The sequence below is a fragment of the Diceros bicornis genome, chromosome 23, assembly GCF_020826845.1.
Source record: "Diceros bicornis minor isolate mBicDic1 chromosome 23, mDicBic1.mat.cur, whole genome shotgun sequence".
Classification (NCBI taxonomy): domain Eukaryota; kingdom Metazoa; phylum Chordata; class Mammalia; order Perissodactyla; family Rhinocerotidae; genus Diceros; species Diceros bicornis.
Genome location: NC_080762.1, coordinates 24930384 through 24950424, shown reverse-complemented (window position 1 = coordinate 24950424; position 20041 = coordinate 24930384). Strand labels below are relative to the sequence as shown.

General features: G+C 40.0%; 1 protein-coding gene across 1 annotated transcript in view; it reads right to left on the bottom strand.

Moving 5' to 3' along the window:
- Nucleotides 1-20041, bottom strand: part of METTL24 (methyltransferase like 24) — a 97474-nt gene that overhangs the window by 46870 nt on the left and 30563 nt on the right. Inside the window, exons 2-4 of the mRNA XM_058566463.1 lie at nt 19500-19598; nt 13095-13234; nt 3942-4170 (exon numbers count right to left, since the gene is read on the bottom strand). Coding sequence (XP_058422446.1) covers nt 3942-4170; nt 13095-13234; nt 19500-19598 — 468 coding nt within the window. The remainder of the gene's footprint in view (nt 1-3941; nt 4171-13094; nt 13235-19499; nt 19599-20041) is intronic.

Sequence of the window (20041 nt, the reverse complement as noted above, 5' to 3'; positions counted from 1 at the left end):
AAACAATTCTAGAAACAAAAAGTGACATCATATGGATAAATTTTCTTCCTGAGAGAGTCTATCATTTTCCATTTCCAGCAGCAAAGCATGCGTATGATTCCCAACAAGCATTCCAGTGTAAGGCAGTATCAATATCTCGTTTATGTTTGCCAGTTTGATAAGCAAAAAGAACAAGGACTCTTTTTGTAGTTTAATTTCAAAGCCTGCATTCTCTCAAACACAGCAGGAACCACCCAACAGAACTCATGTTTTGTGAACAGGGCCGAGCCCCTCTCGCCCAGGGAAGCAGAAACTGCCCATCCTCTGAGGGTCTATGCGGACGCTCAGCCACAGACAGGGGGCAGCATCCGGGTGAGGAGGACCCGCCCCCTGGCGCTGAGCGGGCGGGAAGTCCAACTCCACCCGGGTTGTCTGTCCAGCAACCCCAGCCTCCCTGGTCTCTGTGTTAATTCCCAGCAGCTTACTTAATTTATATACAGCACAGTATCTACTTTCTATAAAATGGCCAGCAAAGCTGTTCGGTGCCCCCAGGCAGCAAACAATAAGAACCAATTGCCCTTCCGTTTCACACAAAGCTTTCCTTAAAAACTCTTGACTAGAATTAAGTGCAGTTAGCAATTTCTAGAGAAATCTCTGAGATATTTTCCCTGAAAACAAAGAAAGAATAAAAAGAAAATGTTTTCTATAAAATTTAGTAAAAGCTAACTGAAAGTGTTAATAAAAATTCTTTGAATTTGCAATGGAATGACTAATTCCTGCCAGGCACTCTGCTGGAGCCTTTCACACTATGTTCTCAGATCCAATTCTCAAAAATAATCCATTTAGGTAGAATCACTGTCCCCACATTTTTTTTTGTTTGTTTTTTGCTGAGAAGATTGGTCCTGAGCTAACATCTGTGCCAGTCTTCCTCTATTTTGTATGTGGGTCGCTGCCACAGCATGGTGTAGGTCCGCACCCAGAACCAAACCCCTCCCCCAAAAGTGGAAGGCGCCGAACTTAACACTAGGACATGGGGACAGCCATCTCATTGTCCCCATTTTACTGACAATCAAACTGAGTGCCAGAGAGGTTAAATAGCTTGCCCCAAATAAAAAACTGACAAGAAGACCCATGTCTCAAACCTAGATTAATGAGCTTATAGAGGTAAACACTAACGCAGTCCTGTTATTCATATTATCATCAGCATGGTTAAGACTGAAAATAATAATTTCTCATTAACCAGCCTAGATCACTTAAGATACTCTGTGTAATCAAGACTTTAGAAAAAAAGCATACATTATGATTAATATGAGCAGAAATTTCAGACTCGATATTTCTAGTCACATTCTGGAAAAATTCTTATGCGTAGTTACAGCAATAAGCACTTCAGCACAGAGAGGACAGTTAATCATTTCAAATAATGCTGGATCCAGGTGCTATCATCCCCCGGCAGCCTGCGCTTCTGGATCACACGCTTTTGCTGATGCAGCTGCTCTGGTTGGATGCTTTAGAAGGATTTTTTGATTTACAGTTTGAAGTTAAAATTACCAAAGAGTTTTAAAGGCATTACGAAAGCCATATGTATCTTTCTGTCACCATGTCAGAATACTGCCTTTCACTTTTGCCTACATTTTTGCCTGAGTGGTTGGAATCTAGGTATGGATAAAGAGAAGAAGAAAAATAACAGCTTAACATGGAAAACATCACAAAACTGTATGAGATATTTTAAAGTCATGAAGGGAAAACGAAACAACTACAACTCCTTTGGTTTCTATAGTTGCTTTCAGAAAAAATGAGTGAAGAAGACCAGGCACAAAAGCACTGACAGTTTTTAGTATATATTTTTTTTCTATTTGCTTTCCCCGCCAGAGCCATATCCTATTTACCCGTGTCTGTACACATGCAGAAAATGAAAACAGATCTTGCTTGATACAGGCCAGAAACGAGGTTTCCTTTTATCTGGCACCCCATAGCTCCTAGAAGCATGTTCCTAAAGGAAGCAATCACTCACTGACGGGTTTAGTTTTTGTTTTAAAGCATTTATTAAAAAAACCTCTATGAAAGAATATCAGTATCTCTTAAATTTTTCCACAAGGGATTTTTTTAAAGGGGCAAATACATACCTGGCTCTTCTGACCCAGATCACTTTCATTATTAATGGGTTTTTTCCTAATTTTTTTTTATTGTGGTAAAATACACATAACACAAAATTACCAGGTTAACCATTTTAAAGTGTGATTATTAGTCTTTTCAATAAAAATAAGTAGCCTTAGGAATATAAGAAATCCTTTAAAACATTTATACTTTTTCGGTATCCCTGTCAATATTTCTGCAGTCTCAGGAGCAGTGCTGTAAGAGGCTTCAGGCTTCATCCTCAGCATAAAGGTTTGCCCACTGCAGCTCCCATGGAGTTAAACAAGCACAATTCAGGTGCATACCTGGTTATCTGAAAATGCATTTTCCATATGAAGTGTGGCTTAGATAAATTATTTCCACAGATCATTTTCTAAAGTCTTATTATATCCTCACATTTACCAAATCTTTTGCTAAAATATTATAGAAAAAGCAAAATAGCTTTGAGTTTCACCTCTTTTCTCTACTCAATCTTTTCTTTGAAAAGTGGGGGTGGAGAGGGCCAGGATGTAAAGAGCATTAAGGAGAAGCCATAAGACTCCTAAATGAATACAAGAATCAGCAGCTACTTCTTTGAATAATCTAGAGTTGACATATTAGACAATCAAGTCTGTAATTTTCAGTTGTAAAAAAACAGGTCTATGAAGCTAACGAGTGGCAAAAGCAAAATAAAGTTCTGAAAAATGCTCTCACTTCTTCAGATTCTGTTCAGAGATTTTACCCAAAAAATCCCATACATGTTTCATTAAGGCTCCTATTAAATGCTAGTTACTCTCAATGGCAAAGCAAAATATAAATCAATGGTTAACCACATGTTAAAAGAGAAGCATTCTTTGAAGCTGGTCTTGAAGAAACTCCTGCTGTCCAATTAAAGGTTTTGTTTTTTTTTTAAAAAAAAAAAGAAGAAGAAGAGGAGGAGGGAAGAGGGAGGAGGAAGAGGAAGTAGGAGAGGAAGAGGAAGAAGAAGAATACAGAGGAGAAGCCATTTTATTAAAGATCAAGCAGCCAACAATTGAGTTCCATGTACACTGTTTCTCAGAAACACCCATTCTGGCGTATGCTAAATTACATGCCATCTCTGGCTGGATATGATAGGCCAAGATAGGCCAAGCCCAAGAAGGATTGGAGATCAAATGCAAGCCAACTATACTTAGGAGACTTTCTCTAGTATCTGTCTACAGAATGCAGTTATCTCAGGTCTACACTAAAAATTGCTTTCAAGGAACACAGTTCAAAGATTGAGTTTCTTTTTTGCTATCCATTCACCATAAAATATTTGTAGAGATGTGACATCCTTTGACATCATTATATCAGTTGCGACACACATAATGTCCATTCAATTTGACGAAGTACATTTTAATCAAAGCTACACATATTTTCTGACCTTTAAGAGCCTGGAGGCTCAAAATAGTTGTTACAACAGTGAGAAATACGATACACAAGCAATCTCTTATCAAAGATAAACATGGCTCCGATTACTTTTTGTATTTGAGGCTGACATAAGTAGTTTGCTCTGTCTGGACATTGTAAATCGATTGCCAGATGGAAATAGTACTCTTGAGTCTATGCCAGAAGTAGGTTTCTTAGTCTCCTTGCCCAGTCTTGGCCAAAACCTTAGCACTACTCAACAGCAACTAAAATCTTCAAATCAATTTAAATAGCTCTATCCTTGCCAAAATTTTATGTCTACAGAGCTGACTCTATAAATAATGATGGGTGATCCAGGTTAAAACTGGATCTTCAACTATCCAACTCTTAGTTTGCATTAAAAAAACTGTTTATGAGTTTGTTCACTTCATTTAATTATGAAATCAAGTGAAAAATCTCACCTTGTGATGCCCAAATTCATTCAAAATGGATCTCAGTTTTCTGGTGTTGCTATGCAGTTTTTGGGCAGCAACAGCTGGATGGGGGTCCCGCCAGTCGATGGACAAGCGGTGAAACCAAAGGCGCTGACTCTCCAGAACATGAGCTGACTTAATGCTAGGATCAAAACGATGTACTTCACATCCATTGTTGGCCATGCGAACCTCAAAATGGGTATCATCACTTCCCAGCCTGTAAAGAAAGAGGATGGAAATCAACAACAAAAATATAGAATGAAGCACAAAGTGTTGGATTGACAAAAAGTGACAGTTCCAAAGCCAATTTTCTTATTCATATCAAGCCTGCTCCTGTTTTAACACTTGGCTAACTGTACACATGCAATAAACCTTCTTTCACAGAAAGAATTATAGCTAAAAGCTTCTGGATTAAAAAAAGTAGAGAAATTATCTGCTAAATGCAGACCAGGGAATCATATGCTCAAACATGTAGAAGCATATCAAAATCATTTTTTAAAAAAATATAAACCACAGTAGCAATGAAACAAAGATGATCCAGTAGTCTTAAGAGGTTTTCTCAGAATGTGTCAAAAATATAAGCCCCAGGATCAGTTCCCTTTGGGAGAGGTGCATTCTCCTAATAGACAACTTGTCTGTATTCTAATGGCCATGATGCTGTGCATGCAGTTTGACTTAAAGACAATAGCTATCTCCTTAGAAATGGAATGTATCTTAAAGTAGTACAGTTAAAGAAAAAAGGCAAATGTATGTGGCTCTACTGGATCTAGTACTCAAGAAGCAGAAGAGGTACTTCACCTAAATTCACATCGATAGGAGCAAGGAATTATTAATTAATTATACTTTAGCAACCAGTAGGTAGCATATCATATGGAACATTTTTAATTTACTCAGAAATATTCCTTATTTAGTGGTGTAAGATTCATCACTTTGATTAAAGCATCAATTTGAATGAAAAACATGCAATTAACCAAGAGGATGATTTTTTTAAACGGTGGTTATAGGTTCTCTGCCCAAAATACTATAATTAGATGAGATTTAAATACCAAAACTTCACAGAGTATCTATAATACATTGGCCAAACCTGAACTCAGTGCAGAAATGCTTCATTCTCTTAAACTCTACTATTCCAGACTATTTCATAATTTGGAAATATACAAGCTCATTGGGTAACAATTATTCATCTGGTTTTAGTTAACTAAAATATATCTTTAGTATGGATATCCTCCATCTAGACATTCTTTTTTTTTTTTTTTTGTGAGGGAAGATCAGCCCTGAGCTAACATCCGTGCTAATCCTCCTCTTTTTGCTGAGGAAGACCGGCTCTGAGCTAACATCTTTTGCCAATCCTCCTCCTTTTTTTCTTCCCCAAAGCCGCAGTAGATAGTTGTATGTCGTAGTTGCACATCCTTCTAGTTGCTGTATGTGGGACGTGGCCTCAGCGTGGCTGGAGAAGCGGTGCGTCAGTGCGTGCCTGAGATCCAAACCTGGGCCGCCAGTAGCGGAGCGCGCGCACTTAACCACTAAGCCACTGGGCCGGCCCTTGACATTCTTAATACTCTTATTTGCCTTGTTCTTTCCCTTCACTCCCACGACACTGCTTTTTTCCTCACTGGACCCACGGCATGTCAACTCTCTGCTGTCCCTCAGCTATAATTCTGTACACCCTTTTGGCAAGAAAAAGATTCAGCACTCTTTTCACAAACGTTCCCGTTCCTTCTGCCCAAGAAAACTTGTTTCCTATTTTCTGCCTACTATTGAACCCACAGGCTCAGACCATTGTAATCTCTATTCTAGTTTTCCCCCAAATTTTCCACCACCTGGTGTGGCTGATTGACTTGCTGGCCCTAATTCTTCACCCCTGCATCCACTCTACTGCCATGCTCATCACGGGTGGAGTATCCTTTCCTGCCCCTTGACATTTTGGCATGGCTATGTGACTTCCTCTTTGGAAGGAAGTGACAGTATGCCTGTCCTGATCCTAGGCTTTAAGTGCTTCTGTTCACTCTCTTCTACCATCATCATGATAAAAGTGGACCCTGGATAGCTTGCTGGTCTTAGGAAAAAAGAGACATGAGGAACAGAGGTGGCCCAGCCAATCCACCGGCTTTCTATGAAAAACAGAGCTGCCCTTAGCCATCTGAGCCTGAAGTAAAGTCTCCCAGCTGAGCTCAGCCTGGATCAACTGAAGCCCAGGTAATCTGTAGACATATGAACAATAATAAATAATGGTTTTAAGCTACTGAGTTTTAGAGTGATTTGTTACACAGCAATAGCTAACCAATAAACTTGGCATTAAACATAAATCCAAGAGCTGCAGTAAAAACTACAAAGCATTTTTTAGTAGACAGATTTGTTTCTGTATAGATCAGAAGGTTGTAGAATTCACCTGCCCCAAGGGATTTTTCACTTAACTAAATTTATTGAAACTCGGATGAGCAAACCGATGTTATCATGGGTCATCCAATGGAGAATGGCAGTTTTGTAGCTGTACTAAGAGAACTCTATGTCAAAAAAGTACTCACTAAATATAATTTGTATATAAACTTTCTAGGTAAAGAAATGTAAATAAATTCTTTCTCTGTGAATTTTCAGAATACTGTTTTCAAAAAAACATTCTCTACTCTAATACATAAGTATTTTAATCAAGATCTCAAAAAAATTTAAGAGTTAAATTAACCAGTTCTGTAATGAATTTTTTAGTAATGCACTTTATTATATATTGATACGTTTTCAACTTAAACCAGTTTCTTATAATTAAAAAATAACAAATACATATAGAAAAAGTTCAAATTGTAAGATGTATATAAAATGAATAGTAAAGGTTTTCTTCCACTAGAAATTTAAGCTACTAATTTCCAAAGATAATCACAGTTAGCAGGTCTTTGTGTATCCGTCCAGAAAATTTCTACACGTGTACAAGTGTTCTGAAATATCATAAGCATGCACATAAATTTATAAGTTAATCATTAAATAGTGAAGAACTATTTTGTATGATATACTAAATAACATGAAACTACTGAAATTTATAGGTTTTTTGGCTAACTTATGTTACTTTTTCAAATAAAATCCACTTAATCTTAATACACAATACGTACTATATTGGAAAGTAATAAACTGTATTCATTTAATCAGTGTCTGTAATTCTTACTTTCATTTATTCAGAACGGTACTTGTTCAAGCTTAGTTTAAATCAGTCAAGTTTGTGGTAGGTGTGAAAAGCAAGAGGGAGAGCACGTGTCATGTACACAGGGGTTGCAAACTTGGCCCAAAGTGGTAAAGCCAGGAGTCAAATCCAATCCATGTAGTTCCAAAGCACGTGCTCTTCACACTCTAGCTCACCACAAATGATCACAGGACACAGGATCATGGAACGAACATTTGTGATCCGGAGGATCTAGGAAATTGTCAGTTACTACTCAGTAAAGCTCCATGAAGAAAAGGGCTGTGTCGATCTTGCTTATTTCTGAATCCCTAGTACTGGGTAGATAGATGAACGATGACAGACAAATCTACGAAATGCTGCCCTTAGTGAAAGAAAACTATTAGGTAGGGTCTGGAAGTCCCAGAATATACATCCAACAAGGCACGGATGGGCTACATTTCACTGACTTGTTCATGTATATAAACAGATATCTATAGAGCACTTTATCTGTGCAAGGCCCTACACTAGACACCAGAGGCAAATAGGTAAATTAAACATGATCCTTGACATGAAGAAGCTCACGAGTAGTAATGAAGAAAGACTTGAACAAATAACTATAGTAAAATAACTAAATAACCAAAATAAACTATTACTTATAGCAAAAATGTATTTAGTCTATAATGAAACCATTTTTTGCTCTTATTTAACTGGAAAAAGAATTCACTGTGGAAAATCTAAGATAGTTGCTCCATTTCCTGCCATCACATCTGCATTCCAGCCATCAGGGAAAGTAAAAGGAGAAGTGAAAGTCACATCCTCTCCTCTTAGGGGCATGGCCTAGAAGATGCACACATCACTTGCCCTCATCTCTCATTGCTCAAAGCTAGTCATGTGGCCGCTTGTAGCTGCAAGGAAGGCTAGGGTACGCAGTCTTCAGCAAGGTGGCCATGTGCCCTGCTCAACTCAAGAGTCTGTCACCCAAGAAAGAAGGGGAGAATGTATATTGGGGGGCAACTAGCAGTTTCAGTTGTAACCCATTTCTGAAATAGGTAAGCAGTTAATATGTATAGTCAAAGGTATAAGCCTCCATGAAGACTGTAACGGATCCCTCTATATGGGAGAAAGAGAAAATTATGTAACTCATGATTATGAATATTATTCTGCATATGTTAATGCAGAGGTTTGAGATCACAACAAACTCTTTGGCAAAGAAGGGCCACCAAATCTGCAAGACTTATTGAAGAAATAGGAAGAGGGTGAATTACAGGGCTAAATTTTGAAAGGTAATAGAATAACAGAGTAACCATCTTGGCCCTCTGTTGTCTCAGAGAGCAACAACCGGGATCCCTAAGTGTGGTTGTGTGGGTTGTGGACTAAATAACTCTAAAGGGCACCACTCACACCATAGTCACCATAACGATGATTTTTTGGCAGATGGCAGTAACAGTTCTTGAGGGAAGGGGTCGTTCCCAAGTTATATAAAGGTATCCTTTGGACTAGCTAGAGTGCTGACAATTGCATGCCCTTTAGTGCTACTGAAGGGTAGAAGGGATGAGTGTGGCACTGTTTCAGGTCCTTGGTTATTCTTTTAAAAATATTCCTGAGAGTATTAGGTGAGTGTCCTTTATGTTCCCCAGGAATCAAAAACTCAGAGCATAAACATATGAAAAAATTCTCAAGATCGTTAGCCAATAGGGAGAAGCAAATCAAAACTATAATGAGATACCACTTCACATCTAGGAAGTTGGCTACAATCAAAAAGACCAATAATAAGTATTGACGACAATGTGGAGAAATTGGAACTCTCATATATTGCTGGTGGGAATGTAAAATGATATATACTCAAGAGAAATGAAAATTTATGTCCACAAAAAATTTGTACATGAATTCTCATAGCAACATTATCCATAACAGCCAAAAGTGGAAACAACTCAAATGTCCATCAAGTGATGAGTGGATAAATAAAATGTGGTATATTCATACAATGGCATATTATTTGGCAATAAAAAGCAATGAAGTACTGATACATGTTACAACATGGATGAACCTTGAAAACATTATATTAAATGAAAAAAGCTAGTCACAAAAGGCCACATATTGTATGCTTCCATTTATGTGAAATGTCCAAGTAGATGAATCTATTGAGATAGAAAGTAGATTTGTGGTTGCCTAGGACTAGGGGGTGATGAGGGAGAAGTGTTGGAGGGAAATTGGGATTGATGGCTACTGGGTACAGGGCTTCTTTTTTGGGGTGATGAAAATGTTCTAAAATTGACTGTAGTGACCAAAAACTATTGAACTATACACTTTAAATGGGTGAACTGTGTAGTATATGAATTATATATCAACAAACTTGAGTTTACTGTTAGTTGTTAAAAAAACTAAAAAACTAAAATAAAATCAGAGCAGATACAAGGAAAGTTTTTAACCCTCACCATTGAAGGCAGAAGGTTGGAAGAAGTAAGGCAATTAGTGTTTTCACCAGGAGTTTCAGTAGTCAAGTCTTCATCCCAGCAGGAACCAGAGAATTTGGCCAAATGACTATCTATTATGATATCTAATAGATAATTAGCTTATTTATTAAATTAATAATTTGATTAAATTATTATGATTTATGATTATTGCGATTAAAATTATTACAAATGACACTGAATAGTGGATAAAAAATATTTCATAATTATTAATTTTTATTAAGTAACATTGCATGAAATGCCTATATATCATCTAAAACATATATTCTCAATAGGGATAATATCACCCCTAAGGGGCAAAAATCGATTCTTGGGGACAAAAACACCTTCCTGTTTTTACATATGATGCACAGATACATACATTACATAAATAGATATACAGTGTATCTATGGTATTAAAATTTAATGGGGGGAGCGATTGGAAAAAATTGTCTAAAAAGGGTCCTTGGGTCCATGATTTTTTGATCCTCATTCATAACACTATGAGCTCCTGCTCTGGTCATTAAACTATTATAAGATGAAAATTTTTGACTCTGGAGCTCATTCATACCTCTTGAAATGCTACAGCAACCAGAAGTCCCAGATTTTCTGTATAAGATGTTGACTCTTGTTGCCTAACCATGTGTCATCTATCAAATTTTCTTCAGTCTTACGCTGAGAATTTATGTCTTGAAACCAAATGGTGCCACCTACCAGAGAACTAAACAAGAGACGGAAAATATTTACCTATGTATTCTCCCTTCTCAAGTTTTCTCTTCCACTCTCACTCCTACCCCTGAAATACAATCTTCGACAGGAAAGATAAAATAGGCAATTTTTCCCAATTCACTTTAGCTACCACCATCTCCCCACCATCACCCCACTATCACCCCACCATTTCCCCACCATCACCCCACCGTCTCCCCACCATCACCCTACCGTCACGCTTCCACTACACAAGAAGATTCCAGGGCAGGCCTCATCTGAAGTTGTGAGGTAAATGATATTATCATCTGAACTCACAGCCTCTCCTTTCTCTTCTCTTTCCCCTTCTCCATAACATAACCTTTCTTTCAGCGCCTTCTCCATCTTAATTGCTCTATTCTACCCCATTTCAAAACTGAAAAGGATCCGATTTTAATTTTCATCTGAACTTCTCCTACAAAAATATCTTTTACATTAACTGTGGAATAAAAAGCTTTGATTCCTAGTTAAGAAGTTTCAGACATCAGAGAAGGAGGAGGTGATACCTGCTTCAGTTCTTGTAGGTGGAGGGAAGGTAGGAAACAGATCAGAAGGAAGGGCATTCAGCCTTGGTCTTCTGATCCTTATGTCCTCAGATCCCTTCCTTCCTCTCCCTCCAGGATGGTTACCCCCAGTTGCAGCTTTTTCCATCATCCTGGGTTTGCTTGGGAATGACTGGGCACAGCAGTGGCATGGTCTTGTTGCTGCCACAGCCCTGGGGCTTGGAGCACATACTGCCTGGGTGTAGGGGCCCCACGACCCACCTGCCACCTGCCCTCCTCGCCTATCTCACCACTATCCCAACACTCGCAAACGCTGGGAATCCAGGGCCCACATTCCCTGTTTTCGTGCCTCATTTCAGGACCACTACTTCTGGCCTTGGTCTCTTTCTTCCCTTAGCATCAATTGAAATGTTGTCAGCCAGCTAAATTTACCTGCCCCCCAGGCAAGCAAGTCACCTGAGAAGGAAGGATGCTTGTCGGATCCTCAATCCTCAGTAACAGAGCAATCAACATGTACATCCACAACCCAAATCATCCTTTTCTTAGCCATAAGAAATATTTTCTTTAGTTTCCAGTTTTCAATTAAGCATTTTCATGTTTTTAATCAAATGTTGGCCCTTATAACATATTCATTTCTGTTCCCAGTGGAGTTCAACTGTTCTTATCTGCTCTTTACAAAGCTGATTTTGAATAGTGTGAACATTTAATGAAAATGAGAAACTACCTTTTTACTTGTAATAATCTGAAATCTTACAGCAGAACTATCTTATTTAATGGCTCAGAAGTATAAGGAAAGCAAAAGAGAATTTTAAAAATTTCCCCAAATTCAGCTTTCCCAGTTTCATTTTACTCACTTATATGCTTTAAATGAAATTATTCCAGGGTGTAAAATATTACAGAAAATATAAAGACAGTTCAGAGCAAGAAAATAGGACCAAGCTGAGATCTCCAATTTGCATGTGGTACTATGCAATTATTTTTATGACCTACTTTCATGCATTTTTAATATAATATAAAACAAACTCCACTGTCACAACTTCCCATTCTTCCTACAATCTTGAAGCATAGCTGGTGGGATCCCAGAGAGCTCTGTTCTAATCAACTGGCTGAGCAACTAATTTCCTAATCCTCAGCCTCCTAGTTTAAATCATAGCCTAACCAGCTTCCCTCCCTAGTCTCCTTACCATGAGCAATCACTTACATAGCAAATATATATTGAGTGCCTACTGTATACCAAGCTCCACTGATAGATACCATCACTCTTCATTGAACCCATAGAAGACTGTTTCCATTATCCTGAAACTCTTATTTTAACCTTTTGTTTTCACAAAAAATCCACGATGACTATAACTAAGAATTCTTGTTTGGTAAAGTTTGACAGCGTTGAGTAGGCTTCCACATAACCCAAATGTTTGCCCCTAACCTGTACCATCTAGGATTCTGGCTGGCAGTTGTCACTCATGGGCCTGAGTGTAAAGTGTAGAGGTGATGAAACCTACTGGTGAGGAACAAGCATATGACACTTGTTAGGGTCTCCAGTACTTTTGTAAAGGACTTCAGGGATCTTGCCTGAGAATCTGACCACACAACTTCTACAAAGAATCTACAGAACAGGGTGTTCCAAACAAAAATAACTCTCTCCTGCCTTTTTTGAGGCATTTGTTAGGTCAGGACTGTTTATATGAGTACTGGTGTATTGGGTGAAATAGTCTCACTACTTTATATTCACCCTTTTACAAAAAGATCTCTAAATCCATTTGTACATTTAGGTCATTTTCAGCCTGAATAACTGAATAGCAATATTTCCCACAGTTTTGATAAAATGACGTGGTTCTCATAAGAGTTCCCTTTTCTTTCTTTCTTTTTTTAATGTAAAAGTATACACAGATTTACCATGGGCACAAAACATAAAAAATCCAACAGTGCCATTTGTCTTGGGTCACTCATCATAACCGCATATAAAATTTCTAATATGCTCACTGTTTCTTTTCTGGGTGAATTCTTCATATTCTTCTCTGTCTTTATAATAAAGATGCTCTAATTCTAGTTGGAAATCACTGGCTTCACCAAGCACTAACCATCATGCTGCAAATTGAAGTTGCCAACTTACTACTAGCAGAATGGGAGAGAAAGCAGCCCTGGCTACTTTTGGTGATCTGCAAGTGCCCACAGTTACATAACAGACAGATGAGTCTGAAACGATGGCACACACTGCAACCATGCATAACTTTGTGTCGCTGAAAACGCCTTGGCCGCCTGCAAGAGCGTTTTTGTTTCTTCTGGCGTAAAATGTACTTACCCTAAAGAGTAGAGACAGCATTGCTTGTTGCGGATTTGATGAGCTAAGCCAAACCTGTCATCAAGACAGACTGACCAGGGCTTCTCTGCAGGGCTGGAGTCGGTAGCCAGGCTGTCGGTGCTCATGTGATCACATGCAATCTGCAAGGATTGGAAATCAATGTGAATAATTTAAAGCGTTGGATGATAAATGGCAGATAGGGACTTTCTGCTTCCCTGGTCCCTGGAAACCATAAGGGGAGAGTTATGTCCTTCTCCACTGCTAACTACTCCCCTCCCCAGGGAAACACAAGAGTGCTGTAAAATGTTCGGAGGAATTCCAAATACCAGATTATAAAGCACCTCGTGGAGAGTATAGGCAGGTTGGAGGGAAAGTTAAGAGCTGCTATAGACACACGCACAGAGTATGCAGAGGAGAACAAGTCAGGAGCAACGATGGCGGGAGGAGGGGTCAGGAAAGGCTTGGCAGAAACGTCATAGTCTTGAAGGATGAACAGAAGTTGACCAAGAGGCTGAGACCAAGAAGGGCATTCCAGACATGGAGAACAGTACTGACAAAACAGAGGTCCGTTACCCACAACATTCCTACTAGAAGTTGGGAGATATGATTGTGGGCATAGATCTCAGAAGGATACAATATGATCTATTCCTTATCTCAGATAGGTAAGGTGGGGCCACCATGGTCCAGAAAGGTAGCATGTGTTATCCATGGTAAACAGCTGATCAGAGTCAAGTGAAATTAATTTGTAGCCCCTGCTAACAAGACAGTCCTCCTTGTGATACACTGTTCTAATGAGCTTCCTCCCCAAGGGAGAAGGGCAAGAGCCCCAGGCAGGAAGGAGGCTCTCCCTGAGCTAACCAAAGCACTTCTAAGTCATCCATCAAAATTAGATAAGAAAACCAAAGGGAACACATATCTAAATCTAGCAGAAGCAAGTCTCTAATTTCAAATGCACATCAAGTAAACATACTTTGTAAGGACTTCTGACTTGTGTTTGAGGCCGGCATAAGGTGCACAGCTGAGGCTGTTGGAACCAAAGAACACAAGTTCAGTGGCCAAATTATTTACCTTACTGAGCACAGTATTTCCCCCTAATCCCTCAAAACTCTCATAGTCATCACGCTGCTCCATGAATCATGTAGCAGCTCTCGATGTCACGTCACAGACAACAGACCACTCCAGATGCAAAGGGTGTTTTGAGGTTCGTTGCTTTGATTCATTGGAAAACGTAACAGTAAATAATTTTCTTCTTGAAATATTCTAGGCTTGCCCAATGCTTTTATTTAACTGATTTTCCAAAATTTTAATCCAAAAAGAGCATATCATGTGGAGCCTATTCAACGAATACAACATCCCCCTTACTCTTGCTATAATCTAGGGCGGGCCTGGCAAATCATCCTAGCACTATTTGTCGGTGACGATGAGAGAGTCTTCTGCTAGGATTTGGAATTCTAGAGGGAAGCTTAAAAAGTGAAACTCTATATATTTTTTCTTTTCCCTCAACCCAGTATCATTCTACTTCTTTATCCATAACCACTGTTTAAAGGTAAAAAATAATTGTAATAATAAATGGAATTGAATCTTCTCTCAAGCAACTAGTACAGAATACATTTATTAACTGGGTGCATCAACATGTTAATTCATTTCCTACTATTATCCCACAGGTAAACAGAAATTATGCCTCTGCCTGCCCACCTCCTAGGCCCCACTCACCCACCAAGGGAGAAGTTGCTAATCTAATTAGTCAAAGCTCATTGTGTTCATTGGGCCTGTTTTACTAGTTGGCAAGTTACTGTGCCTTAAACATCCCCACCTTCATTGGCATTCTGTTCCATGGCCTGCCTCCTACAGTTAGTTAGTTAAGCCAGGGCAGTTCTATGGGCCTCTAAAGCAAGCCTGGACCTAGTAAGCCTGAGTCATACACTCTAGGGCAGCTTCCTGGAGTATCTTTATTCAAGCAGTATGATGATTCCAATTTGCTACTGTTCTTTGTGTGTACCTCTCCCTAAGAACCTCCATAATGACAGATGAGGATATGGACATTCACAGGTTCTTGTTGATAATTTCCTCCTAATGCCATTAAAACCTAACTCTTGCCTCTCCCACCGTGTTTCTCAAGGTGTGGTCCACCTACACTCTGATGGACCTGGGGGGCCACTTAAAAAGATTTTTGAGTCCCACTCCATATCTGTAAAATCAGAATCTTTGAGGCTGATGCTTCGGAACATGCATTTTAATAAGCTCTCACCAGGTGATTCTTATGCAGGTGGTCCTGTGAGTTTCCTGGCAGCCTTTTGTAAAGCCCCACTGAAATGTCCCAGCCCGGCCTCACCTGTGCCTTAGCAAACTGAGAGAAGAGGCTACACTTGGGCCAGGGCTTTAAGCTGAAAACAGTAGCCCCTCCAACCACATCCTTAACAAAGAGCCAGAGAGGCAGGCAGAGCAATTAGCCAGAGGCCGCCAAGAGTCAGGAAAGTGTTTAGGGTCAAGATTCAGAGCTTGGAGGTTCAGCTGCTCCTTGACCAACATTGAGGAGTAGGGTTTTATTCTATTAAAGACGACACTTGAAGCATTTCTTCTTCTTCCACAGATTTCTTCTTGCACAGATCTATCCCTGTTGGAAAGACATTCTTTTCCATTCAATCTCTCTGCTCATGTTCCCCTTTCCTCTCCTAGCTCACAAATACAGCAACAGTTTTTCCATTTTAACCACTTATTAACCATCTCATTGATAGACATTAGCTTTTGAAAACAACTAGGAGTACTTGGTAAAATTCAGCTCCTAAAAATTAATTAAACATTGATTTTTCAAACTTTCTTGTTAAGATTTATGGCCAGGGCTTCACTAAACTCTCTCGCAAGCAAAATAAGTGAGGGCAGTAACTCCTAGCTAAGCTCCAACTCCGGTAATGATGTTCTCTCTCTCTCTCTCTAATTCTCCTCGTAATTTTAGCCATATATAGTGAATTAGGCCTGGACGAAGGAAAATAGACTCCAAGAAAAAAATATTTTCTGAATTGATTTTGAGTTATTTAACTTAAAGGGATCTAATTTATTTTAATTTTATTTTGGATCCCAAAAGCTTGAATAGCATTTCTGCCAACCCATAAGTAGAACCTGGCAAAGGGAGCCCTTAAAATTTTGGGACTTTTGGCAAGAATCACTGCAGTGATCAACTGTATGCTTCTGTAATACCATTATTTTGAAAGGTACAATCTCAAGGAAAGAGTTGTATTTTTGTTTTGTATTTGTTGCTTTTGTCCCAATTTGTGTGTATGTGTGTGTGCAACAATAAATATAATAGATACTATTGTTATAAAGTTGTAAAGTCTGTATCTCCAGAGCTTGGGTTATTGTGTTGTTCTTAAAAATAGATAGATGGGCAGATAATCAGATAGATGATAGATAGATAGATAGATAGATAGAAGATAGATTTTAAAACACATTTTTTCTTTTTTAAAACAGCAACCGTTGCTTAGATTAATTTTATACTGCAGCACACGCTTCCTGGAGGCATATGGTTCGGGGGTTGCCATAAAAAGCTGGATCTGGAGCCTTCCCCGAGAACAGAGCACTGTGTTTATGATTTAACTGTTTCTTGTTAGCAGCAGACAGCGTATCATCGACTCCAGAACTCTGAGATGTAATCATGGTCTTTCACATTAGAAAACAATACCTAGTTAAACAGAGCTTGCTGTTCTGCACACTCTACCCAAACACCGTCTTCTCTGGTGTTTCATTAAAAAATGCAGGGCCCCAACCATGCCATCAGGGTCTCCACGGTGCACAAGTCCAGGGGTGCCATATCCATTGCAGTCTAAAGCCACATTGTCCCATGCTCTGCGCTTCTGTTCCCGAGCTCCCTTGGCCTGGGGAAGCTTCCCCATCCGTCTGTCCACCCTGTTAGAGAACACGTAACTCGCTTGCACCCCAGCTGTTTAGCAGTGTGTTTGAGTATTTAATTCAGGCTTGATATCCCAGTCAGTGCCCAGCACAGTGCCAGCCACAAAGCAGATGCTCTACAAATGCCTGCTGAATGAGGAATGAATAAATCAATGATGAGCATATCGAATACTGGGCCTCGCTGTACAAGCTTGAACACAAATTTCAGGGAAATACATTTTTTTTTTTTTTTAATTTTAAAAAGCAGCATAATAGGGTGGGGGTGGAATTTGCTTCAGTAGCTTCAGAGGTTTTATTTTTTTTCCTTGCCCGTTATGACTCACTACTGCTAACTGTGAAAATTTTAGGTAATAGTGCCTTTAATATTCTGCCAGCTTCGTAGGCTTTCGTTGTCAAGTGAGTTCTAAATGAGGCAGAAGCCCCCAAAGCAGCCAAAAAGCTCTGAGTTACATAGAAAGGGGGAGGGAGCACTGGTTAGTAAAAGATTCTGATTAATAACCAATTAGTGTCATCTCTGATAAGCTCCCGCCTGCTAGCCTCCTAATCACCCGGAAGTACATAAAAGCATAGGACTTTACCCAGGTAAAACGATCCCTGATGGGGAGGTCTGGAATTTTATCTCCTCATTTCTGGAGGACAGAAACTAGTGAGCTTTAACAACCAGATCTCTGTTATTGCACTCATCAAGCTGAATAATAATTCTATGTCCATTTCTCTGCCTTCTCAACTAGTTTGTTATGCTCTTGAGGGCAGAGACTGTCTCCTTAGGGCCTACCACAGTTCCTGGCAAAGTAGTAGGTACTCAGAAATACTTGGTTAATAATGATCCTACACTACTCTGTGAGCACAGCATAAGCTCAGAGAACGAGGAGGGACCTTAGAAATAATTTATACATCTTCCTTTTCAAGATCAGAACAGCGAGAGCCAGAGAAGCAAAATAAATTGCCCAGGGTCACAACATCAGACTACATCGTAGGATGATTTTTCTTTTTTTTTTTTTTTTTTTAGAATTTTTATCCTCTCAGCTCATAAATCTTTGGAAAGCTCCAACGGGGGCTTGAAATGACCCTTTCACACCTAAAGAACTTCTTCGAAGTAAATATGCCTTTTATAAGGTGCAGAACATTAACCTGAAATACATGTAAAATGGAATTTGGAGGGTCTCACTGAGTGAATTTATTTTGGGGAGGGAGCCTATAGTCCTCAAATTCAACTCATAAATTTAACACCTCTTATTTTCCTCTGGGGCCTTTAAGGTCTTCTTAAAGTCACAGTTAAGAGGTCCAGCTTCTTAGTCTTCCTGTAAAACCAAACTATAAAATTAAAATTTCAGTATTTTAATTAAGTCTGTGTAAGTCTACCAAATTAATTTGCAGCAGCAAAATAAGAAGAAATTATAAAGTACAGGGACCAATTTATCCTATTACTCATGATTCATTCAACAAGCTTTTACTTGCGTGCCTAGGTGACAAGTATTGAAATCCTTGACTGTCTGACTGCATCGTATGAGAAATGGGACTTTCTTGTACCCCTCAACCAGCCTTCTACAGATCTAGAAATATGTTCTCTCCCGCAGATGAAAAATGAGCTTTGCTGCCAGAGAGATTTGGGAGGAGAAGTGGGATGCCAAGAGCCAGTGGGCTGAAGGGAGATCAGAAGAACCCAGGATCCCCAGTGTCAGACCAGCTCCACAGAGCAGTGTCCCAAGTGGGGCTGTGTGCGCCTCAGAAGCAGTCTGAGTTGTTAATTTACTAGCACCTCTCAGTTCAGGGTGAGGTTTCCCTTGGGCCTTGATTTCCTCTTCTGTCTCTCTTTGCCCAGGATCAGGCTACTGGAGAATAGAACCTCCTGATTAATGTGTCAAGAGCCATAGACTCTCCTTAATGGACGGCCTCTCTGCTTGCTCGGGGCACTGACTCAGCCTGCGGAGCTGGGCACGAGCTGCCACAGTGCGTTAAGTCACTAATGAAGGCCGGTGCTCAGGAGTGATTTAGAGTGCCCCAAGAACAGAGAGCCTTCAGATTCACTAGCTTCTCCTCAGACTGCCTGCAACGTCTCCCCTGCTCTCTGGCCTGGCGCGTCCCAGTCCACCAAGCATCTGTGGCAGAAAAGGGAAAAAGCAGATTCCTCCAAATACAAAACGGAGCTTGAACCTCCAGATTTTGTTTTGTTTTGTGACAACGCTTGACTGCCTACTCACGGGCACGAATCTGTCGCTTCAAATGGTTTTCCAAAGCAATTTTCTAAAGTGGATCTTTAAAACACGTCGGGATGCATCATTAAAACGTTTCAGGATGCCGATACTCCTGGAAGGGAGCAGATGCTGAAGCAAATGGAAGGCATCTTATCTGCCTCTAAGTGAGTGGATGAATTTAAGCAGCAAGGCCTCAGAAACCACGTCCCTATCAAGTCCCTATCAGGAAGCTCTCCACCCTCTTGGTGACAAATCCTTCTTTAAAAGAGGCCATCGGGATCTTTTACATCATCTCCAAACCCACAACCTGGGTGGTGCTGATATATCTCAGGAATCTCAAGGCTTCTTCATCCAGGGACTGAGCAGGGCCTGCCCAAGGCTGGAGATCTATATGCCGCCGGGGACCCTGTGAGAGACAGAAAACATAGGTCGGTGTGTAGGAGGAGGAGCTTGGGGTCGGGGGCGGGAAGGACGTAGAGTTATCAGACAAGGGGTGAGACTGCTTTAGCCACCTGCAAAACAGACACATCTGCACACCAGCAGGGAGCTGGTTTGGAGCTGCTGTCATTAAGGCCACATCAGTCCCAGGGAGACAAATGAGGCCTGAGAAAGCCCAGATACCAGGTTAAGCAGGAGACTGCAAAGGCTTGGGGATGTCTGAGGGGAGCTTCTGATCAAAGGCAAACTCTGCTTGACCCCATCAGGCTCTCAACCCAGGCTTTGTATTACACGGTGCCGCTTCCCCATTCGGAAGAAACACTCCCCTGTCTACTACTACGCTTTCCAGAGCTTAGAGCTTCAGAAATATGTGCCTCCCTAAGGACCGGTTTTGTTGTCACAGTACCGTAA